This window comes from Lucilia sericata, unplaced genomic scaffold (genome assembly GCF_015586225.1).
Source record: "Lucilia sericata isolate MDLA Ls3-8-SP2 unplaced genomic scaffold, ASM1558622v1 Contig001567F_arrow, whole genome shotgun sequence".
Lineage (NCBI taxonomy): Eukaryota > Metazoa > Arthropoda > Insecta > Diptera > Calliphoridae > Lucilia > Lucilia sericata.
The window spans coordinates 81,756-109,605 of NW_023995489.1; the positions used below are offsets into that span (position 1 = coordinate 81,756).

A 27,850-nucleotide genomic window follows, 5' to 3' on the forward strand; every position below is an offset into this window, starting at 1 on the left:
AGGAAAGAAACGGAAAAGTTTAAAATAAAATAGTTTATACATGCACACATGTTACAAAAAAACGACACATACCATCATCTGTTTTAAACTATTAACTAAAAATTTGTTTTATTATTATAATTTTTATAAAATACATTACATGAAAAATAAAATATATTTAAGAAATTGCGAAAAATATAGCAAAAACTTAACAAAACATATTAAAATATATGGAAATGAAAAATGAAAAAAACTAATTTCTTTTTATTTTTCAAAGGGTTAAAAACAAAAAAATCGTTAAACGATAGTTAAGAGAGCGCGGGGGCGGGGCAGGTAGGTCCTTTTTATATATACAGTTTTTTTTCGGTCAGAGTTAAATTAAATATTTTCTTTTTTAAGAACGTGTTTAACAAAATTAATTTTATTATTTATTGCATTTATTGTTTGTGGCTAAAAAAAAAGTTATAACTAAAGAGCGCGCGAGAGAGAGAGAGAGCGAGAGCATGGGCGTGGGTAAAGTGGTTTGTGTGTGGGAAAGTATAGTAAAACAATCAAGCCACCGTCATGGCATTGCCACCTTTGTAACCAACAAAGTAACCAGGATCACCAAAGCGATCATATAACTGAAAATAAAAAAGAAATACAAATTAAAACAAATTAATTCAATTTTCGAAAAGGGGTTTAGTTAATAAAAGAAAGCATTCAGTTTAAAATTTAGGTAAAAAATTTAAATAAATTGATATTTAATTTAAGATTTAAGGTAAAAACAAAACTACAATGTTAGCATTTAATGAACTATTTCTCCAAGAAATTAAAAATCTTGTTTTTAATATAATATTTCAAACCAAATTATTTAATAGAAATGAAAATTATTAAGGAATTGTAATAAAATATAAAATTTCAGTTTTAGAGTTTTAGGCAAATCCAAAACTTTATCATAAAAAGCAAATTTTTTCTTTCAAAACTTTTAAAATATTCAAAGTGAGGTTATGTTAATTTTATCAAATTTTCAATTTCAAACTTTTACAACAGATTAGTATGATTACCATAACTACATTAAAGCAACAAAGTTTAACTAATATTAAAAGAAAACAAACAAACATACAATATATTAATAAAATAATTAACAATTTTAAAAATAAATAAACCAACAAAATAATTTTCTTTAATATTTACATACCTGGTGTTTAATTTTTACAATTTTCAATTACAAATCCAAAAATTAAGAGAGAAAAAAAGACCACTAATTGTTGTGTTGTTTTTGTTTTGTTATAACAATAAAATATTGTAAATTTTTATTTTTTTTAGATTTTTGGTTGATATAGTTTTTTTTTATTTATATATATATTTTTTTATAATACATAATAAGTAATTAGTTCAGTCAAATATTAATAGTTTTTAAACATATAGACATTATAATTAAGATTGATAGCTTAAAGAAAACACTAAAAAAAACTAAATGTTTCAAATTATTAGTAAATTTAAAGAGAGCAAAAAAAGACACACACATAAAAATTAACATGTTTTGTTGTAATATAATTAAAAACTAAAAACTAACTACACTGACAGACGACACAGTTTTTTGTTTTAATTTACTTATAAAACTAAAGCAAAATAATTTTAAAACTATATAAAACACACACACGTACGTACAAAGAATTACATTACACTTAAGAAAAACAATAGAACATTTAGAATTTTTTTTATATATTTTTTTTTTCATTTTTAGTTAAAGAGAAAATTGGTCCCTTTTTTGATAGATTTAAAATAATAAAAAAAAATTATTTTGTTGGTTGTTTCTTTTTTTAAATAAAATATGAATAATATGAATCAAGTTAAAAGGAGACTTATTATAACTTTAGTTAAGTTAGTTAACATTATATATTTAAGGGACTTTAGTTATGAATTTATTAAAAAAAACTTGGTTCGTAGCATCATTTTTATGTATGATCCTACGAGCTCATGTATTAGTTGCAAAATTTATGATTCTTATTTTCATTTTAAATTAAAAATACTTTAACAAACTTGTAATTCATTTATAGAACGATATTTTTAAGCAAATTGCTTAAAATGTTGTTATAACTTCTATACAAAGTGATTTTTTAGAAAATGTTGTCATCTAAAAGAGGCAAAAGATTTTGATACTCTCAAGGCATCTTAAGTACTTTAACAAGTAGTTTATAGACTGTACAAAAGACTATTTTATAGACTAATCTATATATTAGTTCATATACTAGTCTGTAGGCTAGTAAATAGACTAGACAATAATCCACATATTAGTCAACAACAAGTTAATAGAATAGTTAACAGACTTGTTAATTCATTAGTCAACAGACTTCTCAATAGACTAGTTAACATGCTATTCCGTAGACTAGTCAACAGAACAGTCAATAGACTAGTCAATAAACTAACCAATAGACAACAAGCCAATAGACATTCAATATACAAGTCAATATGTTTGTTTAGTAACTAGTTCATAGACTAGTCAAAAGACTATTCCATAGACTAATCAATACACTTGTTCATCAACTATTTAACAGACTAAGCCAAAGACTAGACCACAGACTATTCCGTAGACAGAACAGTCAACAGACCAGTCAATAGACTAGCCTATAGACAAGCCAATAGACATCCAATATACGAGTCAATAGATTTCTTTGCAGATTAGTCAACCGACTAGTCTATAGACTAATCAATATACTTGTTCATCGACTATTTAACAGACTATGCCACTGACTAGACAACAGACTATTCCGTAGACAAAACAGTCAATAGACTAGCCAACAGACAAGCCTATAGACATCCAATATACACGTCAATAGATTTGTTTACAGACAAATCACCCAACTAGTCTATAGACTAATGAACAGATTATTCAATAGTATATTGAGCAGAGTAGTCAACAGACTATTCCTAAGACCAGTCCTTAGATTAGTTAATAAACTAGTCCTTAGACTAGTCAGTAGACTAGTCCTTAGACTAGTTAAAAGACCAGTCCTTAGACTAATTAATAGACTAGTCCGTAGACAAGTCAGTAGACTAATCCTTAGACTAGTCAATAGAGTAGTGAGTTGACAGATCAATTATATTTAGAAATTTCTATTTTCATTGTCTGCTTTAAACCCTATTTTGAGGGAACATAGAATTTTTTTTTTCTAAAAAATCCAATTTTTAAGATATTTTCTTATTAACTTAGCAATAACGCCTAGAATAGTTCGTGTATTAAGAATTTAAAAAGAATTTAAGAATCATAAATATTTCATAAAATGTTATTTTTTAAAATAATTTCTTTCAAGAGTACTTTTTTATAAATGATATATCAGTTTAAGAAAAAGTTTCTTATTTTTGTAAATTAAGTTTTTATATAATTTGGAAAAGATATTTTTCTATAAAAAAATTTTATAAACCAATTTTTCTTTTCTTTTCTTTTTTTTTAATATTCTCTACTGTTTTTGTATTAGCTCTACTAAAACATAGAACTTTTGTTTTTAAGATTCCCTTTAAAAATTTTTTGTTTTAAAAATATTATATGAGCATTCTTGTTTATTTTTATTATGGTTAAATTACTTTCATAGTTTAAATTATTATGTATATATTATTATGTTTTTGTATATTTTATCATACTAAAAAATTTTAACTATTTTTGTGTTTTTTTTTTTTTTAATATAAATTTTTTTGTAGCTTGATTTTTGGTTAACAATACATCATCATTATTTAATTATTATTTAGTAACTTAATTAAGTTATTAACTAAAAATTTGTTTTCCGTTTTTCCGAGATAAACTGAAGGCCAGTTCAGTATATTTCTTTATATAATACAAAAGCTTAACTTTTGTTTAGTTTTCTTTATTATTTTTTTGATATTTGCTTTCTTGTTTTGTTTTTAATTATAGAAGCTCACCTTTGAATCGTCAAGATCTTCCATATCACTACTATCGTAGTCACTATCAGGTGGTGTTAAAGGTTCAGCTCCTCTTTTTTCTAAAATATTTTGCATTTCTGATTTATTTAAAATGCAGGCCACCTGATAAGCAGTTAAACCGGCATAAGTAGCTGTTTCTAAATTCAATTTTTGACAATCATCTAAAAGATAATTGGCTAAATCTTCATTGCAGCATTCAATGGCAATGTGTAGAGGAGTGCGTCCCGATTTGCCTTCCTGTAATAACAAAAAAATAACAATAATAAGTTACAAATTATAAATCTTTAATTGTTTTTTTTTTTTTTTAAGAAAAACTTACTCTAGCATTAATATCAGCTCCATATAAAACTAATATGCGTAAAATGTTGATAAAACCAGCTTGAGCGGCCAAATGAACACATCTTTCACCTGTTGAAAGTAGAAAAAGAAACATTTTAATTAATTACTGTATATCTTCTTAAATAAAGAAGAAAATTTCTTTTAAACAAACAAATAATTGTAAAAAATTTACTTTTTTAAATATAACGTTTTGTGGCAACAAACAAAGCTTAAGCAGTAAAAGCTTTTTCTTTTGTTTGTATTTAAAAAAAAAACGAAAGAAAATAATGAATGAATGAAATCGTAGTGTGAGTTTTCTACAAATCACAAATCATCCGCCAACTATTAATTTTTATAAATAAACCATTTAAAAAGCTGGTTATAATATTTGTTTAAGCTTTTTTATAAAGGTTTTTAGACGTTAACAAACTGTGTTTTAAAACAAATATTTCAACGTCTAGTAATACACAGACAATCAAGAATACTATAATAAACGTAAAACAGAAATGAAGGTAACGTCAGCCAAAGTTGACGACGACAATGCTGATGATGATGAAGATGGTTTTTTTCAGTTGTAGCGTTAGATAGATGGTTTGGTTTGGTTCAGTTCGGTTAGGTTTGGTATGCTTTATATGGTTAATTTGTAGGGGTTATAATAACAATACCAATATCAACAGTTAAAGCAAAATACGAGAAAACACATGTATTGTGTATTTTTAAATGTATAAATATCTATCTATAACTATTTGTTGGTATTTGTTGTTTTGATATCTGTGTATTTATACAAAACTCCCTGCTAATGTATGAGTGCAGAAAAACCCCATGAAATTCCCATCATATTAAAACGAGTTAAACACAAAAAAAAATTGTTTAATTTCTATACATACCAATAGACATTAAGACATACGTACATACTTACATACGTACGTATGTATGTATATTTGTTTGTATATACATATTTATAAACAAAAGCAACAATTTAAATTAACAATAACAATAAACGGCAAATAATTTTGAATATAAAACAGAAAAAAAAATTTATTATAACAAAAACAACAAAAAATTTTTGTTTAAAGAAGTGCAAATGTTTAAAGTTTAAACGTAAGAAGAAAAAAAAATAAATATTTTAACAATGACAATTGTTAAATGTTTAAAAAGATTATGTTACAACTTTTTAAAATTACACTACAATTCAAAACAGCACTTTAAAATCCTAAACATTTTTTTAAAATCTCTCTCGAAAACCAACTTTTCGAATTGAAATTTCCTAAAGCAATGAACTTTCTTTAAACAGTTTGCAATATTGCAAAACCAATTTATAATACTTGAGCAAAACTAAAAACTATTGCCAATTGGTGTTATAATTATGTTTATTCTTTCACTGAAAGTAATAGCATCAGTTTCGTTAGATGATTTAATAAAATTCTTAATTTCGAGAATTCAAAATCAATTTCAAAATTTCTTGAAAATTATCAAATTTTGCCTAAAATCGTTATTTTATGTCCGCCCTTGAGTTTTTAGCGGATTCTTAACAAATTTCCTAATTTCGAATTTTCGAAAATTCCAATATTTTTTAAAATATTGCCTAAAACCGTTATTTTATGTCCGCCCTTGAGTTTTTAGCGGATTTTTAACAAATTTCCCAATTTCGAAAATTCGAATTTATGTTCGAATTTTCAAAAATTCCTGTATTTTTTAAAATTTTGCCCAAAATCGTTATTTTTTGTCCGCTCTTGAGTTTTTACGGATTTTAACAAATTTCCTAATTTCAAAAATTCGAATTTATGTTCGAATTTTCTAAAATTCCAATATTTTTTTAAAATTTTGCCTAAAATCGTTATTTTATGTCCGCCCTTAAGTTTTTAGTGAATTTTAAACAAATTTCCTAATTTTAGATTTAAGTTCGAATTTTTGAAAATTCCTATATTTTTTAAAATATTGCCTAAAATCGTTATTTTATGTCCGCCCTTGAGTTTTCAGCGAATTTTTAACATATTTCTTAATTTCGAAAATTCGAATATAAGTTAAAATTTTCGAAAATTACAATATTTTTTAAAATTTTGCATAAAATCGTAATTTTATGTCCGCCCTTGAGTTTTTAGCGGTTTTTTTTTTTAAATTCCTAATTTCGAAAATTCGAATTTAAGTTCGAATTTTCTAAAATTCCTGTAATTTTTAATATTTTACCTAAAATCGTTATTTTATGTCCGCCCTTGAGTTTTTAGCGGATTTTTAACAAATTTCCTAATTTCAAAAATTCGAAATTTAAGTTCGAATTTTCGAAAATTCTTATATTTTTAAAATTTTGTCTAAAATTGTTATTTTATGTCCGCCCTTGAGTTTTTAGCGGATTTTTAACAGATTTTCTTATTTCGAAAATTCGAACTTAAATTCTTTATTAATTTTGCCTAATTAATTTTCATATAATTGTTAAATTTTCAAATTCATTGTTGTTGTTTTTCATAATAATCGACTTTTTGCTTATTTTCCAAAAATACAAATGGTGTAATTTTTCGGTTACAACCTTAACCGGTTTGGTTTTTCGAAAAAGTATTTTTTTTTAGTTTAGTTAACATTTGTTAAAAAAACAATATTTAAAGAAAGTTTAATCGATCAACATTTTATATGATTTAATTACAACGTTTCGTATGCAAATTTAAACCAAAAAAAAAAAAAAAACTCTTTTTTTTGTTAAAACAAAAGCGTCAAGCAAAACTTAAAATTTATTTATAGATATTTCATTAATTCAAAATTTATATTTATAAAAATTTTGTCAAAGCAAAACTTTTAAGCGCCCTAGTTTGTATGTTTAATATACTGTATATGAGTATGAATGGCAGTCAGAGGCTTTAGCTTTCCGAGCTTATAACATTCATAATAGGATTATTAAATGTGTTTATAATTTTAAATATTATATTATTAAGAGGGGCCGTCATTAAGATAATCTTTTGTTTTAAAAAGTCAAATGTAAATGTGTTTGTTTGGATATTTATAAAAATCCCTATATAAGTGTATTTATGCAAATTATATAATGCCAAAAGAAAAAAATGGGGGAATTTGGTATTTATGAACATAAATATATACAATATTAATAATATACAAGAGAAGACTTGTTTGTCTTTTCTGCTCTGCTCCATTTCACTTTAATTAATTACAAATCTATTTTTATAGTTTTTGTTTTGTTAATTTATACAAAACTATAAATTTTTTTTATCAAACACGTGTAAGTAAGTTACGACTTGACTCATACCACAGACTACAAAAAGATTAAAAAACTTTTTATAAGTTTTTTTTTTTGCTTTTTTTGCAAATAAAATAAAATTTTATTTAAATATTTTAGAAAATTGTTATTGAAATTCTATAATATGACCTAAGTTACTGCAATTTGATAATTACGTTGTTGTAAAATAGTTATGTATGTAATTTTACGTCATTTGAGTTTATAAAAAAGTGTGTTTTCTCTTACCTCTTCCCTGTCTCTATGTCTTTCTCTCTGTGTGAACTTACTCTCCTCCATTTCGCTAGATTTGTTTTGTTAGATTTTGAAATAATCTACAAATTTCTAGTATCTTTTTGTTGCTATTATTGTTTTGTATTCATTTTATTTATTTATTTTCTTTAAACTGAAACTCGTGTATGCAAAATATTTGAATTTTTATTTGTTATTATTGAAACCTTAGAGAGTTTAAGTGAGTTACGCTCACTCAGTCTTGATTTTGAAAATAAAAGAGTTGGGAAAAAAAGGTGTTAAGAAAACGTTAAAAAAAACTGGTTGCTGTCTTCTTATAACTTGAAACCTTAAGATTATAAATAAAAAAAAACAATTTCGTTTAGTGGCAATTTCATTGTATAATGTAACAATTTTTCAAATTCATTTCTATTCCCCTCGCCTGCCAAGACGTCTGAACTTTTGTTGTTTCTATGTCTAGCTTACAGGCTATAAGAATAAATTATAAATTTGCTTGCAAACAATTTTAAATATTTTATTTAAGCGAAAACGTACGAATAAACGAAAAAAAAATATATTATAATAGTGTCACAAATATTTTTAATAATGCTGATGTCAATTTGTTAATACAAACAAACAAAAAAAACTTCATTCATAATACAAAGCTGAATTATCAATAAAATAAAATTATTGAATCAATCATTAATTATTGTTTTTTTTTTGTGGTTACAATTAGCTGAATTTAAGACTCATTACCTAACCCCTGTAGCGTAATGTGTACTTTAAGTACTACATGCATTAAATCTTAAGTTAAACAGTAATTTTTTGTTTTGGGATTTCCCCCTTAACACAACTTTATATAAATGAGAGGTGAGTAATAATCAGCAGCATTAGCAGCAGCACACTTTTACTAAATAAAGAAAAAAGCTAATAAAAAGTAGATATTTCTAACAAGATTAAATAGATCTACTTAGTTAAAGAGAAAAAGAGAGAGTGTTATGTGTTACTCAACTTAAACCACAACTTTTAGTTTTAGCATAAATTAAATAAATTTTGAAAAAAAAATATATATAAATTTAAAAATTAGTAATAAATATTTATAATAAAAGTTTATTTGGTTTGCTTTTCAAGTGACAACATTTAATAAGATTTAAATAAATTGCTATAAATCCAGATTGTATTCGTTTGCAAGAAATAAGCCAAACCTTAATGTTTATGTATGACTACTATTTGTAGTTAAACTTGAAATATTGGAATTATTAGCAAACATATTTAATGCTATACGTTCTAACGGTTATTAACATTTCGTTATTTGTTTGTTTGTTTGTTTTGATTGTTGCTGTTGTTGTTTTGTTAAAATAACAAAATTATATACAAAAATTCCCAGAAATAACCAAATAAATTTTAATTAAAAAAATGGCGTTTTAATTTCTTTTTTTTTTTTAACTTTTTTTGCTTATGATTTTTTTTAAAACGGAAATATTTTTAATAGAAATTATTTAACAATAAAAATATGCAATTAAAACAAGTAGAGTTTTGAAATTTATTAAAAAAATTTATTCCAACGGATATTGAAAGGTCTCTGTCTCTCAAAAACTCTCTCAAATCCCAAAACTTTTAAAAATTTGAAATAAAATCTTCGAGTTTTTAAAGATTTTTAATCCAACAGATCTAGAAAGGTCTCTGTTTCTTAGATTTTGGAAAATCTCAAAACTTTTAAAAATTTGAATTAAAATCTTTAAGTTTTTAAAGAATTTTGAATAAAATTTGAAAAATTGCAATATTTTTAAACTTTTAAAAACATTTTTTCTTAAAAATTATTAACAATTTCTTAATTAAAAAATCTTTAAACAACAATTCTTATACAAACAAATTAACAGTTTGTTTATACAATTAAAACTAACACACAACTTTAATATAAACAAAAAACGTTTGTGTTTTTTTTTGGCAAATTTGTAAATAAAAAACAAGTAAGAAATTATAGTCGGGCGAGACCGACCATATAATACCCTACATCTGTTACAAAAATAAAATGTGATTTAGTTTTCATAATAAAGCATTTAATTGTACCTTATCTCAGATATACTTAGGAAGCCATTTATTGTTGAATAAAATTGTGGACATTTAAGTCAAATTTTGAAGGGGGTTATGGTCAAATGAGACCCTATAATTATAAAATTCATGAGAGTCATCAAGGCTAGTATAGAACTTGGTTTTGCAGCTTTTTGTCGAGATACTATTATATTAAACATAATTATGAACTTGAAAGCTTTATTCGTCGGGTTCAGTTGTATGGCGGCTAGGTGAAATTATGGACCGATGTTAACCATTTTTAATAGGCTTCGTCTCCAGAAGATCATGATCATTCATTGAATTATCTTCAAAATTGCGACCTGTAGTTTGATTACAAGGTTTACAAGCCCTATTCAGGGGTTCAGTTGTATAGGGGCTAGGTGAAATAATGGACCGATCTTAAACATTTTCATGTACCAAATTTCATTAAATTATCTTCAAAATTGCGACAGGTAGTTTGATTACAAGGTTTACTAAGCCGATTGGTATACTTTAAGGTGAGTATATGACCAATATTATTGTGCGTTACAAACATCTGCACAAAACCCAATATATCCTCCCCACTAAAGTGGTGTAGGGTATAAAAAAAGCAATTTGATATTGATAGATTGAAGATAAATTATTTTAACAACATAAATAAACAAAATACGATACAAAACAGACAAAATCTTCAGCAAATTAAAAAATTTATTTTAACAGCTGTTTTTTCTATATAATAATAATGTCGGCTTTTATTTTTATTAAAAAAAAACTTAAGAATTTCCGTATACACAGGCACAAACTTATAAAACAATTAAGGAAAAACCAAATTATTAATAATCTTGTTTAAGATAAAACAAAACAGAACAAAAAAAAATTATAACAAATATTTGAACAGCTTCTAAATAAAGGGGAATTTGGCTGCTAGAAGATTAAGTGAGTGAGAGATACAAAGTTAATCAGTTTATAATATAATGTCCTTCATCATATACCTATAAGAAAAAGATTACAAGTTGAGGGTGGAGGGAAGCAAAGAAAAAATGTAATTAAAAGTTCATTGATTTATAAAAATGTAAGAAACAAATTAGCTGGAACATGAAAAAACACACACTGTTTAACAATATATCAAGTACATTGGTATCAATTTAAATAATGTTAAGTCATTTTTAGGAAATAAATAACAAATGATAAGCTAAAATTTGAAAAAACAAACTTGTTATATTCCTGTAACTCAGTGTAAATTGTATTTAATACAATTATATAGAAAAACCCAATATAAACAAGCAATTTTTTCAAATGAAAATAATATTTAAAGAAAAATTTTATTAAAAATATGTATAAATATAAAACCACAAAGCCTCCAAAGTCAATTGAAAACAATAACTTTAGGAATTTATACTAAATGCAATAGATTGGTTATTCCATTACAAATTAATATTCAAAGTTTAAAACATTTGTTTTTTTTTTGTTTTTTTGTTTAATACTATTTTTAAGTCATTCACATTTAGTTTCCAAAAATTCCAAAACACACTGAAATAATGACTGAGGCATGTTTTAAATACGCATTAAAAAGCCACAAAATGAATGTATGAATGTTTTATTTAGGGATTTTTTTTTTTGCAATCTATTGGCTATACCTAGAATTTTAGACTAAAATCTATTAAATTTGCTAAAACAATTACCAAGTAAATAAAACCAAATTAAGTTTAAAAGAAAGATAAGGATGGAACAGTTGTTTTAACACAATTAAATAAAACAATTGCGTTTTCTTATTGCTAATTTTCTTGGCCACACATTGTTGGGCTTTTGGAAAAACCCTCAACTTTCGAATATCAAGTTTAAAAACGTCAAACATATGTATTTATATAACGATGAAAGTGGTTTTTCCCTTCATTTTCATTATGTAGCCAAATACAATAATAATAAAAAAATAAACAAAAAACATTTAAAACAATTGCTTACAGAAAAAAAAAACAAAAAGAAAGAAATGCATAATCACGTTCAAAAGGAAGCATTAATTCATATACACACAACATTTTGTGTTCATTCCAAGCCAACAAGCACCAACCATACCTTACACTGCTTGGAGTAAGTGTAAGCAAATATAAACATTTAAAGCGTGACTTAAAATTCCACCCCACCTTCAGCATTAACAACTAACTACCACAGTAACTAACTGCTGTTAAGTACTGTTGTTTACAATGTGCAAAAAAAAAGTTATAGCAAAAAAAAAAAAAAACTGCTGACAATGAAAAAAACCTGGTTGTTTTATGTAAAACCCAGTTTTAAACGCACAACTGATCAGAAAAACAAATTTAATAATAAAAAAAGGGGGTCGGACACCTCACGCGTGGTAAAAACCTAAAAATGTGAATAAACCCACATACAGTGTAGTGTGTGTATGTAACCAAGAGCATCGAGCCAACAAAATAAACTGAAAAATCATTTAAAATAAACATAAAAATGTCAATAACAAAATAAAGTTAATAAAATTAACAGTATGCACTGTAAGTAACAAAGAAATGTTAATAATAAATGAACCAATGAAAGTCTTTACGAGTAAAAACCCTTTTTAGAAATTATGTCATTTCTTATATACATTCACACATACACTAAAATTGAATATGTGTTAAATAAATCAATACCACAAAACAAAAAAAACCAAAATCTCACTTCACACATTTATTTGGATCAAGTTGATATTTTTTGGATTGAAAGTTTAAAAATGTTAACCCTTTAAGAGATCACAGTTTGAAAGCTAAGTTAATAAGATAAGATTTAGTCCCAAGAAAGTTGTTTGGATGCTCGATATTTTGTGCAGCACTTTCTTGGAAGGTCTCTTTATAAGAGTATATTATTAAGTGTTAAAAACTAATAGACAGATAGATCGTTCTATCGTGCTCAATGCACTATATCAGATGTCGTTTTAAACTACTTCTCGGAAAATTTCTATTTGATTCCTGATTTGTCAAAGATTGGCTGGCACTTAAAGCCCCCTTTACACGAGCACACAAGTAATATGATCTGTCAAAATTTTGTTTAGAAGAGTACGGATGGGATCGTCTAAAAGCAATATGTAATGAAACCATCACACATTGAGAGTAAATACGGATGGAAAATTTGACAGTCGTATGACTCTCTTAATTTTTTAAAATTATTCAAAAAACAAGCAAGTCGCATTAGATCAGGGATGTATTTTTATGTAAACACATACAAAAAAAGTGAAACAGCTGTTTCCATCTTACTTTATTATTGTTTTATACCAATCGTGTAAACACCAAAAATATAAATCATACGACTTTTATTATCTTTTTTGTCATAAGGATGGCATTTCATTAGACTTAACGTACGTAAATTGTGATCGTGTAAAGGGCTCTTAACCAGTTCAAATATCACAAATTAAAGTGCATTTTAAAAATGGCTTTAATAGTTCCAATTTTAAAAATGGCTTTAATAGTTCCAATTTTGAGACTCGAAGTTGTTTGTCTAAAATGGTAAGAGGTTCGTTTAAAGACGATTCGATTTAGCCCCTACTAGGACATGCCCTGCCAATGAGGCAAAAAGTAGACTCATTTTGTTTCAAATCTATTCTATTGAGACTTTTTAAACATTCTAGATCATTTTAAAAAAAGTGAAAAATTTCAATAATTTTTTTATTTCACTATTTAATGCCTTTATTGGTCATACATCCACCCACCAAATCCCAAGAGGATAACATTTTTTGTTCAGAAATTATGATGGTATTTGATAATTTTTTTTGTTTTACGAACAAAATCAGTTATGTGTAATAAAATATTCAAATTTTAAAATATTTTGCTCCAAAAAGCTTGAAACAAAAACGGTTATGTGTAGGTTTTATTAAATATTTAATTATAAATAAGAAATGGCAAATCATTCTGGAATATATCTACAACAAACTTGTAGCTAGTGGGCTTAGGTTCGCACGAAACATATAACTTCAAATGTAGATCGCGAAATTACAAAATAAAACAGTTTTTGTTGCTCTCCTGAAAACCTAACAAAAAACACATAACTGTTTTTGTGGGAACAACGACGATTTTTAAGTTCATGTAGAGAACTGTCTAAAGCAGTCAATTAAGCCTCTACCACGATATGCGAACGTTAAGAGAAGAACCAGTCCTAGGGACTAGTTTTTTTTGTTTTTTAGAACTTTTTAACAAATTTGGCTTCTTAATTAAACTGGCCAACTGGCAGCTGGAAGTTAATATCACACAGTTTATATAAAATATAAATTTTTAACACATTTTAAATACTTGTTATATATTTTTGTGTCATAATATCAATAAATGAAACAAATTAATAAAAATAAATAAAAATATACCCCAATGACTCAATCTCAACACGGGAAATTTAGAAAAAAACCATATGGAATCTTTTCTAAGAAAATTACAAATTTTATATATAAATTAAAAAGCAGAAATGTTTCCATCCAATTAAACTTTAATCCCAGGGGAGCCAAAAAAAACTACAGACGCTTGCTATAAAACAAATTTTTATTGAGAAAACCCCAGCTTAATAATAACTGATAACAGCTACACAAAAACTAATTGAACTAACATAAACTATAGATTTAACAATGGGTTAACTATAATGATAATAATAACTCTGATAATAATGATAATGATCATCATAATGTTAGTTTGTTGAAAAAAATGTCTTGATGCTCAAAATTTTTTTTATTGGGTGGGAATTTCCAAAATAAAAAAAATTTGTTAAGAGTGTGTATACATCCATACATACGTATATGTGGGCTTAAAAAAAAAAGAAACCAGTATTTGTTTTAAAAAAGCTACGTCTGTATATAAAAATAAACTTTAAAATTTATGAAAATAAAAAAGAAATCTTTAACAAATCAAATTTTAAGAGACAACTAGACTCTTAAAAATATATGTATACGAAAGAATTAGTTTCATTTGAAATTATTAAGAAATATAAAGGAAATTCTAAATAAATTAATTTATTTTTAAAATATTTTAAATAATAAATAACGACTATAGATAAGTCAGTTATAGTCCATAACAATGTTTATGATTTTTTTTCAAACCGCAAAATTTTTATTCATATAATTTATTAAAGTTGTATGCGTTTATTTTATTAGTTATTATGTGCTGGTTATTTGTTAGTAATAAATAAGCAGACAAGCCTTCTTTCATGTATGTATGTATGTATGTGGGGATGTGCATATGTATATTGGCGGCATAAGTAATTAACATTGTTTTTTAAAGCTTTTTTTTATTTCATGTTTGTTAAAATTGTTGTTTTATTTTCAATAATGACGTATGGATTTCCCCATTAACTTACTAATAAGACAGACGAACAGACAAACCTCAAAATGCGTTGTCAAAAAACTGGGAATATGCGGTTTTAAAGTTTCAAATACTCATCTTTAATACTCATTGCTGCAATAAGGTGAAAGACTTGGCATTTTTTTATGGCATTTTATTGAACTTTGTATTAATGCCGCTGCTGCTGATTGTTATACATGACGATCAGGCGGTTAAACCCTTGATTCACTTGCTTGTTTTTATTATAATTTATCAAACTCATTTGATGAGTTTGTTTTTTTTTTTTTTTAACAAACAACAGAGATTATTGAATGAATATACATTTCTTTGTAGTAATTGTCAGGTAGAATGTATTTTATTTCTCATCATGTTTTTTTACAGCTCCCTTTGGTGAGCTGTCATCATGATGATGAGTATTGTTATTGTTTGCCTCTTCCCCCCCTTGATAAAAATGCATGTGATTTGTTTAATTTGTTTAACAAAAAGTATTAATTTCATACAAGTACTTGAAAGTTTAAGTTGTTGACATTTGGTTTTTCTTTTTTTTTTAGTTTTTAATTACGAAAAAAATACTAATAATTTTTACTGCAATTTATCTTAGGAAAAACCTAGTTTTTTTATTTGTTTAAGATTGTACGTAAACAAGAGAAACAAATTAAATACTTATAGTTATAATTGACAACAATAAAATGCGCGTGTCGAACATTTAAAGTTAAAAAAAATTTAAATATTTACTACCTATTCATAACAATTTATCAAAGATTTATTGAACAAATTTTGTATGAAAAATTGCCTTATAAACCTGTGATAAATTGTTATGAATAAGGCACATACTGTTTATACTAGAGCTGGTAAACTGTGATGTAAAGTTTTTGCAATAAAAAACCTTATGCAAAGGTTGCCCTTGCAATCTCTGAATGTTGACCTCAAACGTTAAGGAAAAGTACTTTTCGTTTTCAAAATATTGCTATTGCAAAAGGCAACATTATTCTATGGCAGTTTTTAGGATAACATTTAAATGTTGCCCTTTCAATTTTAAAATTTCTTCAAAACATTTCATTTTAAGTTTGTTACTTTAGGCCTCTTAAGAAGTTTACATCAGTATTTGTTTGTCTCAAACCTTAAAAACAAACACATAAATAGAGATCATCCCAAAGTAACCAATGAACAAATCTTAGATTCGGTTTAAACAACTTTTCAGGAAATTTATACATAATTTCTGATTTTCAGTTCATTCATGTCATAAGAAATTCATTTAGAGATCTGTGTAAAGGGAATCTATTTAGCTCCTTCTAGGACATATTAGAAAGTTAGAACTAGAACAAATTCTTCCGTTAAAGAATCAGTCATGGCACCCAACACTGTTTCAATTCACTTCCCTTGTTTAGTTTAGTTTAAAAGGGTTGTATACCAATGTATACATCCACTCGGAGACCCAAAGGTTCATTGTGAATTCCTTTAATAAAGAACAAGGAGAAATAAAAAGAAGACAGAAGGAGAGAGAGATGAGAAGAGTGAGAGTTTCCCTCCCAAAAAGAGAACAAAGAAAAAAGTGGTCATGGAAGAGAAATCCCTAATTGTGTGTTATCTGAAAATTCAAAATATTCCCCTGATGAAGCCCATAATGTCGCCTAGGTTGCACCCTGCTACATCTCATCGGGGAATCATTTACCTAGCCATTTCAGTCTCAGACTCTGTATTCTGGGACAGTGGCATAAAATATGACCTACTGTATCCAGTTCCTCTTCGTCCTCACACAACCTGCAAAAATCCTGTGTGTTACTGACCACATTACCCCCAAAAGGCTCCAATTGAGCAGTATCCGGTTATTATCCCTACTAAATCCTTATACTCCACCTGTCCATTCCTAATAGCATTCTGGTAGCTTTTGGATTTAACTTCGGCCATAGAGTCCTAGAAACCCTACAATCCAGTCTACTGTACCAGGATCGGTTGGTGGAGTTTCTGAAATATTCGGAGATTAGGCTATAGTAATAACAAATGAGGGGTTTTACCGAACCGACCATACTATCGAGCTCCAAAACCAAGCCCTGTTGGATTTGTTAGGTTTTGAACAATTAGGTCCTTGAATTAGCTAAATCTAACAGCTGAGAGTTAAATATAACAAAATGCAACATATTTGCCCGAGAAAACTTAGATTTAAATACTTATTAATACAATTATAATAAAATTCAAAATAATATTAAAAATATTTTTCAAAAACCATAAATTATAAATACATACAAGACATTTTATGTAATTCCTAAGGAAAAAAAACTTCAAAAGATATTTTTACTTGCAGCAATTGCTTTTATATAGAAACACACATTTTTTAAAATCTATAAACACATACGTATAGTTCATTATAATACCAACACATGTGTGCATTTTAAATTTTTCCGTTTTTTTTTTTCATTTTCTACGCCAAATTTCTAAAGACAAGTCATGTGAATTTTTTGCTTTTATACATATATACATATGTATGTATGTAATACATATATACCAAAAGCTAGACATTTAAATACTATATAGAAATGTAAATAAAAAAAGAACAGAATAATTGTAGAAAATTTTGAAAATTTGCCAACAAAATGAGAAAAATATTATTTCATAATTCCATTTTAAAATAAATATAAAGCAGAAAAAAACACCAAAAATTGTAAAATTCTTTTACTTTTTTTAAATAAATATATTACAAAATATATAATTAACAGCCCTCGTTTGTTAAATTAACAAAAATATATACAAAGAAAATTGTCTTTATTTTAGTTTTATTTTAAATTTAGTTGCTTTTAAAATATTTTAAAGCAAAAAAAATACATTTATTTTAAGTGCCACAGACTATAGGGATTTTTTTTTAAATAGTTTAGTACAGCTGCACTATTTACATTCCTTTTGCAAACATATTTGTGTTACAGTTTATAACAAAAGTTTTGTTCCTTATTTAACCAGAATTAAGAAAATTTCATCATGATTCACTTAGTTTTTAATAATTTTTCCCTTGTTTTCATTAACAATTTTATGGTTTTATTACTTCAATTTAAAACAAACAAAAAATATTAATAATCTTATACCAAATTAAACTATTACCAATCAATTTTAAAGGGTATTTTCTGTGACGTATTTCTAATATTTATTGTATTTTTTATCTATAAAATGTTTTTGCTTACTACTCGAAAATTTGTATTTTTTACAAATTCATTGCAAAATAATATAAATTATCTGTGTTAAAAACTCGTAAAGTTTTCCTTATCATCTGTTATTATATTGTACGTTTATGGTAGTGAATTTCTTGGGGAAACCCATGTTAATTAAACGAAAAACAGTCTAGATAACAAAATAAATGTATAATAAATTGTTATTAATTTATATTGTCATATTGAATAAACAGAATTTATTAAATCATTTACATTTTTGAAGATAGAATTAAAAAAAATTATAAAAATTAAAACGCATTTAAAATTTGTAATATTGTTTAGGCCTCGACAGAGTTAAAAAGAAACATATTTTATAACAGGCCTTAACTTTTAAACCGATCGCAGAACTTGCAGAATATTATATTAAATTATAGTCTAACATTTTCAAGCTGAAGTCTAATATAAATTAAACTAAATTTAATCTCATCTGTCTAAACTGAAAACATTTCTACATGTGTGTCTAACTACTGGTTGGTAACTGGTAAGATAAATACAAAAACCCATAACATAATGACTGTCAAATTTTTTTGTGATTTACACTATATTATTCTAATCGATGTTTATTGTTCAATTGTTTTTCTTGGGATTTTCACTAATTTTCAATATTTATCTGAACATAGTAACAGTGATTTTGTGAGTGGGACAATATCTGTGTGTTTGATGTTTATGTCAAGCACCATAATCTTATCACTCATATCAATGTTAATTTTGTTTGATATTTTTAATAGCTGTCAATATAAAGTTTAATAAACTTATACTTGAAATTTGTTTTTAATTTTTATTCTCTAATATATGAAAACAATAAAGATTTATGACTGGCATAAATTTGTAAATTAATTGTTAACTAAAAAGAAACTGTATAGTAGAAGAAAGTGCATATGAGAAAAGATGGTTTTCATTCAATATTTTCAAAGCTAATAGTCTATAGTCTATTATATAGTCTAGTCTATAGTCTATTCTATAGTCTATAGTCTAGTCTGTAGTCTATTCTATAGTCTATTCTATAGTCTAGTCTATAGTCTATTCTATAGTCTAGTCTATAGTTTAGTCTATAGTCTAGTCTATAGTCTAGTCTAGTCTATAGTCTAGTCTATAGTATAGTCTAGTCTATAGTATAGTCTAGTCTATAGTATAGTCTAGTCTATAGTATAGTCTAGTCTATAGTATAGTCTAGTCTATAGTATAGTCTAGTCTATAGTCTAGTCTATAGTCTAGTCTATAGTCTAGTCTATAGTCTAGTCTATAGTCTAGTCTATAGTCTAGTCTATAGTCTAGTCTAGTCTATAGTCTAGTCTAGTCTATAGTCTAGTCTATAGTCTAGTCTAGAGTCTAGTCTATAGTCTAGTCTATAGTCTAGTCTATAGTCTAGTCTATAGTCTAGTCTATAGTCTAGTCTATAGTCTAGTCTATAGTCTAGTCTATAGTCTAGTCTATAGTCTAGTCTATAGTCTAGTCTATAGTCTAGTCTATAGTCTAGTCTATAGTCTAGTCTATAGTCTAGTCTATAGTCTAGTCTATAGTCTAGTCTATAGTCTAGTCTATAGTCTAGTCTATAGTAGTCTAGTCTATAGTCTAGTCTATAGTCTAGTCTATAGTCTAGTCTATAGTCTAGTCTATAGTCTAGTCTATAGTCTAGTCTATAGTCTAGTCTATAGTCTAGTCTATAGTCCTAGTCTATAGTCTAGTCTATAGTCTAGTCTATAGTCCTAGTCTATAGTCTAGTCTATAGTCTAGTCTATAGTCTAGTCTATAGTCTAGTCTATAGTCTAGTCTATAGTCTAGTCTATAGTCTAGTCTATAGTCTAGTCTATAGTCTAGTCTATAGTCTAGTCTATAGTCTAGTCTATAGTCTAGTCTATAGTCTAGTCTATAGTCTAGTCTATAGTCTAGTCTATAGTCTAGTCTATAGTCTAGTCTATAGTCTAGGTCTATATCTAGTCTAAGTCTGTCTATAGTCTAGTCTATAGTCTAGTCTATAGTCTAGTCTAGTCTAGTCTATAGTCTAGTCTATAGTCTAGTCTATAGTCTAGTCTATAGTCTAGTCTATAGTCTAGTCTATAGTCTAGTCTATAGTCTAGTCTATAGTCTAGTCTATAGTCTAGTCTATAGTCTAGTCTATAGTCTAGTCTATAGTCTAGTCTATAGTCTAGTCTATAGTCTAGTCTATAGTCTAGTCTATAGTCTAGTCTATAGTCTAGTCTATAGTCTAGTCTATAGTCTAGTCTATAGTCTAGTCTATAGTCTATAGTCTAGTCTATAGTCTAGTCTATAGTCTAGTCTAAAGCCTAGTCTATAGTCTAGTCTATAGTCTAGTCTATAATCTAGTATATAGTCTAGTCTATAGTCTAGTCTAGAGTCTAGCCTATAGTCTAATCTATAGACTAGTCTATAGTTTAGTCTATAGTCTAGTCTACAGAGTATTCTGTAGTCTAGTCTATAGTCTAGTCTATAGTCTAGTCAATAGTCTAGTCTATAGTCTTTTAAATAGTCTCGTCTTTAGTCCAGTATATAGGTCAGTGTTGTTTATAATCTGTTGGAATTCAGTAAATAACTAAGGGATATAAAACTTCCAATCAGTTCCTTGTACTTGAATACCATTTAACACTTGAAAAATATTCCCGCCAATTCATTTCTTTTTTTTTTGTACATTTAACAAATAACAACTTATTTTTACAGCTATAAATGACTTTAACAAATTCAATGTTTAACGTCATGGGTAATTTATACCGACATTTAACAAATAACAGAAAAAAAATAAACAAACAAATTTATAAATTAATAAATCAAAACATCATGTAATTAAGCTGCCATTAAACGAAACATTCATTCTTCAAATAAACAACAATTCTAAACTTGTAATTAGGAAATAAAAAAGAATTGACAAAACTTTGAACTTTGAAAATTTTCTTAGAAAAACGTTTATATAGAAAAAAATTCCAAAATATTTTAATGAAACGCTAAAAGGGAAAGTTATTTTCTAAGTAAATTTATTACAAATTTGCCACAAACATTTGTCAAATATTTTTAAAAAATGATCAGATACTTTCAGATATTTGACATATAAAACAGACAAATACAAAGAGCAGCAAATATAGTAGATACTACGTCAAACAACCAAATTTACGTTGGTTGTTTGTAACAAATGAATTTATAATAATTTATAAATTTATACTTTATTAATACTAAAATCACATTTTTATTTGATTCATATATTATGACGGCTACGAAAATGCTATAAGTTGATTTTGCTGCTTTTTTTTTATTTTATACAACGACGACGATGATGATGATGGTGGTGCTTGTGATGATGATAATGATGGGCATGAGTATAAGTATGGATTGGTGGTAGGAAGAGGTGTTGGTGGTGGTGGCGGCGCTGATGTTGAACGCCATCAACACAATTTCAATGTTTCTGCTTTTTATTTTTTGTATTATTTTTGGGAAAAACCCAAAATATTTTTATATTTAGCCGTAGCAGCCAGAGCACCAGCAACCAAAGTTGAAAAAAAAGAAGCACACAACAAGCAATAGCAAAAATATAAATAAATAAAAACGAAAATGAAAATGACAATATGGGCAAAATGTGTGTGAGTGTATGTGCGGTGATGGGGAGGTGTAAAAAATAAATAAACAACAAAAATATGGTGTTTGAAATTGTTGGTTTATGGCTAAGCATATGGAGGGTTTTTAAAAAAAATTTTGTAAAAAAGAATACAAAGTTAAAATGCAGTTTTACACAGAATTTTATACATTTTTTTCTACCTTAGTTTTAAAGTTAATCTAAAAAGAACTTTTTTACTTCAGGAATTCTAATAAATTTATATGGATTTATGTAAAATTAAATTTACCTTGAGTGTTTAGTTTTTTGTAAGTTTTTTTTGTCATCAAAGGTTAAATTACAAGTGAAGGTTAATTATTATTGGCATTTGTAGTAATGGAAGGTGTTGTTTGGTTGCTGCTTTAACCAAAATAATCAATATAAACAATTTTATTTGTTTCCAAAATTAGATTTAGTTTTATTAAGCTTTAATATAAACCTTTTAAACACGCAAGCTACCTAATTTTTGGGGTTTAACATAGTTTAGAGCAAGTTTTTATTTATAACAAAACTTAAAACATAAAATGTTTGGTTAGATTTATTACAAGTTTTGTTTTTGTTATAAATAGGGGTTTTATTTATTTTAGTTTCAGTTTACTTATTACTATTAAGTTCTTGGGTTATTTCTATTATTTATAGAATTTCTAAGAATTAAAACAATATTTGGTTTTTTAACCTATTTAGGATTTTCAAAGTTCTTAAGAATCGGGGATTTTTTTTTGCATTTTTAACATTTGCTTTGATAACATGTCTGAGTAATTAAGGATTTTAGCAAAGAAGCATTATAATAAATGCCTAGTCATAATAATAGCAAAGTTCCCAAAGCTTTTTAACCACAAATTATAAATTATAAAATATCTTTAGTATAATAAATAAGTTTTATAAATTGTTTAAGATTTTAAGAATTCAAAAAAAAAATTATTTAGTTTCTTTTAAGATGTTTAAACAAAAATGATTTTTTTAAATAAAATTTATAATTTCTTTCTATTTTTCTTTTGCCTTGAGTAGTTTTTGTTTAAAACATTTTACTAAGGTTGTTGTGAATGCCACATATGGTGGGCTGACGTCAAATGTTAAAAAAAATTCAAGAAAATATATTGAAAAATTGTTGAAAATTTAGAAAACTTTGAGAAAAAGAAAAAAAATTATACTTCGTATTAATCTAACTAGTCTAATGTTTGTATATTTTTTCATTATAGTCTGACGTCAAATTCATTTTTAAATCAAAAATATATGAATACATTAATTTAAACAAAAAAACATTAGAGAGATTCAAATTAATTAAAAAACTTTTTTAATGTTTAAATAAACGAAAACAAAGCCTTCTAATTATAAATCCCTAATATTTGTAATAATATAGTAAGTAAGTTTTGTTCAACATTTCATCAAGATATAAAGAATATAAATAATCACAATTAATTAAACAAATGAATTCCCCTATTAACGGGTATATACTACAGAAAGTATATAAAAATAGTCAGTCATAAAGACAATAATATAAATTTTCTCAAGAATAAAATTAAGAAAAAAAAAATAAACCTCAGACAGCTAAGCGGAAAATTCTTAAATAAAGAACAAAAACAAATTCACAATCACATTTAAGAAAATTCTTATAAAATTGTTATTTTTAAAACAAAATGTTTCACATGAAAGTGTGATAAATATATTTTATTTTTTTTTTTTTGTTCTTTTTTGCAAAAAAAAAAATGTCTATGACTGTGGCTAGCCAAAAGCACAAAAAAATAAGTGACAAAATATACATAAATATAATTAACAAGACGGGACGTCTGAAAAAGAAATGAACGCCTCTGTATAGCAATACATTTGCAAATTTAACAGACAAAGCATTAAATTTTTTTATAAAAATTAGTTCAACGTTATCTTTTAAGTAAAAACAATTTTTGTTTGTTTAAATTTTAAATTTGAAAAGGAATTTTTAATATAATTTAATGGAATTTATTTAAGAACTTACCATCATAATTGCGTATTTCCAAATCGGAGGGTAATTGGGCATATTTCAAATAGGATTTATCATTGGCACGATGACCATATTGACGATGGGCTTCATTAACTTCGGAGGCACTAATGGGTATAGTTAAAGCGCGTACACATTGTTCTTCGCCAGATCTGCAGGCAAGATGTAAAGCTGTATTACCATGACGATCGCGCGCCGTAGGCTTTTGAAGGGAATAGAAAAAAAAAGAAAAGGAATTTTGTGTTAAAACTTTTAAAATCAAGGAGATTTCTTGAAAAATTTAAAGAATTGCATTTGTCTGTTAAACTTTCAATTCCTATACTATCCGAAGAAGTAAATTTTATAGAAAAAAGAAAAAGTTATTTTTAACTTACCTCTGCTCCCGCTATTAAAAGCATTCTGATAATTTTTGGTTGGGCTGTTAAGGTGGCCAAATGCAATGGTGTCTGGGCTTCATCATTTTGTATATTAAAAAGGCAAGGATGTGGAGCCATACGTATTAGGGCAGCAACAACATCTACATAACCCGAGATGCAGGCCAAATGTAAAGGTCTAAATAAATAAACATAAATATAAATTCAAAAGAAAAGAAAATAAAACAAAGATCTTGTACATGTTTTAAATCCTTAAAATAAATCTGTTTAAAACTATCACCTGCCTTTAGCCTAAAACACCTGTATTATTTACTTAAAACACACACACACAGACACATACAATAACTTCCTCTTAATCCTGGTTACAAACGAAAAAGATCACGTAGTTCAATGGTTGAAAATAAAACACAAAAACCTGTTCAATTGTAAGAAATAATTTGTTTTGGGAATTTTTACGGAACTTAACAAAAGCCACAATGTAACAGGTGATTTATGGCTACATATTTATTATGACCTGTCTGTCACTAACTTTTTAGTTGTACTTAGTTGCAGTTTTATAATCTACCCTGATGAGTTATTGTTTGTGGAAAAAAAGAAAGGTTGTTTTATGAGCGTGTGTTTTGTTCATTAAACTAAGCTACTAAAAACAGGTACTTAAAATAAACCATTTGCAAAAAAAGTAAGGAAAGGTCACGTTCGAGTTTAATGGAAATCGTTAAAGGAAACTTTAAGGCGACAAGCCTTTTGGTAAAAATACAGAAAATGGCAAGATAATAAAAAAGTAAACTATTTAAAAGAGTTTTAGTTTATTTTCCCCGTTTAATAAAAAAGAAAAATATTTCCATTCCTTGTTCCCACGAAAGATCGGCAAAGTTAAATTTTAATATCTCAAACCACTAAACTCCCTGACTATATTTAAAATATAACAAACTTGAATTCTAATCAATTAAAATTAACTTATAAAATATTTAATTTAACTTACGTATCTCCATCATCGTTTTGTTGATAGTATTTCTCCCAGGCATTAGCTGGAGTTATTTGTTGTGGTATTGTGGCGGTTTGTTGTTGTTGGTACTGTTGTTGAGCAGTTGAACCAGCTGCATAAGAAGATGAGGTTGACGATACTGATGATGAAGATAATTTTGTTTGCTGCGCCGAACGCGTTTGTTTAGGGGCATCTAGATTATTTAAACCAGAAACGGCATTTGTACGAGAATTGGATGCAGTTGAAGCGGTATTAACATTATTGGCAGCATTGGGATTATTGTGCAAACTTAAATTGCAGAACCATTCGGATATGCCAGATTCAACACTATGAGGCAAAATCATTTTTGGTTCGTTTGTAGTTTTTGTTGTTGCTTTTGTTCCAACTGAATCACAATCTCCGTCGTCGTATTCCTCTTCCTCGATAATACCCGAATCCAAATTGGGCTGTTGCGTTTTATGCGTTGGATGTTGTTGTTGTTGTGGTTCACTTAAAGATTCCGGTATATTTAATTTTTTAATATCACCACCACCACGAGCAACACCAGCTTCTTCGTTATCTGTATCCAAAAGGGCCGAAGATGATGTTTGTGGTCCCGAAATAAAGCCGGAATCTGTAGTTTCCCCAGCTAAATCTGAAAATTTCTTATTATCGTCACCTTCTTCTTCTACGTCCAAGTCGTCTCTATTATGACGTTGTTGTTGTTGGATATTTGTAGAGCCTGTCAATTGACCGCCAAATGTTGTTGACGTTTGTTGTTTACTGTTATTTTTTTGTTGTTGCTGCTGGTGTTGTTGATCTAATTGTTCTACGCCACTACATTTACAATCATCTACTTCTACTACTTCCTTAATATTCTGCTTATTATCACTTGACGTCGCTGTTGATGATGACGGTGTTGGATTCCACATTTTGTAGCTTTGTCTGAATTATGTTTATTGTTTTTAAATTTATTTTTATTTCTATTTTGATTTGCTTTTTTAGATTATTTTGCAGCAATTAATTTTTTTCTTACAGTTTTATTGTTTTCTTTTTACATACACTGTTCTGCTATTTTTATAGTTGAAAAAGGAAATTAAAAATTTAGAGTGGTATTTCAAAAGAAAGTAGAAGAGGGAGAGTGCAAAAAAGGAGTAGCTGTAAATTGCAACACTGAAAAATGTCCCCCCATTTAGAGTTTACTTTTAGTACTTGTCAAACTTGTCAGCTAATTAAAGTGTTTTTTAACTACTGTGTGAGCGTGCTTTTCAATAGTTTATTTAATTTATTTAATGTGTACAAAAAAGATAAACAAAGTGTTGATAACTTTATATAAATATTTAACAGAGTATGTATTTTAATTTTTACTTTGTTAATTAATATTATCGCGACATATCATTTTTTAATGTATTTGTTATACACTTCGTTTTGCATAATCTTGCATTCTCCTTTACGCTCTCTACCCCTCTCTTTCTAACACACTGATATAAATGCGTAAATAGGAAATTGACACTTGTTGTTATTGTTTGCAGTGTGTATACGTAAAATAAGAATATTTTCTTTAGTCAACTACTAGTAATTTTGTAATGATTTTTTGTTTCGTTTAAATTTGTAATTTTTTAAAAATTTAACCGAGTTTTGGGAATTTTTCTTGATATTTGTAGTTTTTTTCTGTACGCTTTTTTGAGTTATTTCACTTGCATTAAAAAATATTCTAGATTTTATAACGAAAGCTAAGTGTAGCTTTTCGATTTTTTACAAGTTTTGCTTTTTCTCACACATTCTTCTTTTTTTTTTTTGATTCGTTTCACAATATTTGTGTAGATGTTAATTAATCAAAATGGCCACTTGTTTATGAAATTTTATTTCTTTTCTGAAATCTATTTTAAAAATACTTATTTAATACCTTTTCAGATGCCGGGTTATTTTAGCGTAAAGAAAACTATTTATTAATACGTTTTATGTCACTTTTACTTTTTTAATGGCTTTCTATTTGAAGTTTTCTTCAAGTATATTTATTGCTTGTTTTAATTGTGGTATTTTATATATTTCTCATTTGCTTTTTTATAAGCGCTCAATGCTTTTTACTTTTTGTTGTACAATATCTCAATAACGATTGAATTGATTTTTTGTCTGTTGAACACGTCTTAAATCGTTCGCTTTCCTCGTTGAGACTATATTATCGTATAATTACTAATTTTGTTGCTTCTTCTTTATTTCGTATTTTCTCCTCCTCTTTATTATATTTAGTCGGCGTTGCCAACTATATGTATCATGATTAAACAAAAGTATAGTAGAAAGCTTTTTTAAACTAAAAAGTTTTTCTGAATTTTTTTGTGTTCTGTGAAAAGTTGTACTAAAAAAGCTTTTTTAAATTTAATGCCATTATTGGTAAGTGGTGTAAAAAACGAAAATAGAATTAAAAATACAAAATAGTGAAATACAGTGAATAAATTTTAATAAAATTTATGTAAAAAAATATTTAATTCTATTTCCCAATTGCAATACAACAATTATTCTGTCTTTTTCTCAGTGTGGTTAATTAGTTGCAGTGGTGATTTTCTTTTGAGTGTCAACACTTTTTCAACATTACCGTTATTTTCAACAGAGTTGTATTTTACTTAAATTTCAAATTAAAGCACGTAATACTTTTTTTCTTTCGTTTCTAATACATTTGTTAATAATTATGTACATATTTGAGTTTTAATAAGATATCCC

At 26.6% G+C, this 27,850-nt stretch overlaps 1 protein-coding gene across 2 annotated transcripts; it reads right to left on the reverse strand.

Moving 5' to 3' along the window:
- Nucleotides 1–273: 273 nt before the first annotated feature.
- LOC119611964 (NF-kappa-B inhibitor cactus-like) lies at nucleotides 274–27,191 on the reverse strand. 2 transcript variants are annotated; one of them, XM_037967671.1, is made up of 7 exons: nucleotides 27,039–27,182; nucleotides 25,151–26,200; nucleotides 24,169–24,346; nucleotides 23,792–23,996; nucleotides 4,220–4,308; nucleotides 3,880–4,137; nucleotides 274–602 (listed from the first exon to the last, which is right to left on the reverse strand). In XM_037967671.1, exons 2-7 carry the CDS (start codon nucleotides 26,062–26,064, stop codon nucleotides 531–533), a joined length of 1,716 nt encoding a protein of 571 aa, XP_037823599.1. In that variant the 5' UTR covers nucleotides 26,065–26,200; nucleotides 27,039–27,182; the 3' UTR covers nucleotides 274–530. The 2 variants fall into 2 exon arrangements, with proteins under 2 accessions (XP_037823599.1, XP_037823598.1); XM_037967670.1 differs by having other exon boundaries at nucleotides 275–602; nucleotides 25,151–26,203; nucleotides 27,039–27,191.
- Nucleotides 27,192–27,850: the final 659 nt, after the last annotated feature.

Coding starts and splice junctions, on each gene's coding strand:
- LOC119611964 (XM_037967671.1), bottom strand. CDS start 26,064: ATGTGGAATCCAACACCGTCATCATCAACAGCGACGTCAAGTGATAAT. Junction 23,997..24,168: donor TTTTAATAGCGGGAGCAGAG/GTAAGTTAAAAA, acceptor TCCCTTCAAAAG/CCTACGGCGCGCGATCGTCA. Junction 4,138..4,219: donor GAGCTGATATTAATGCTAGA/GTAAGTTTTTCT, acceptor TTGTTATTACAG/GAAGGCAAATCGGGACGCAC.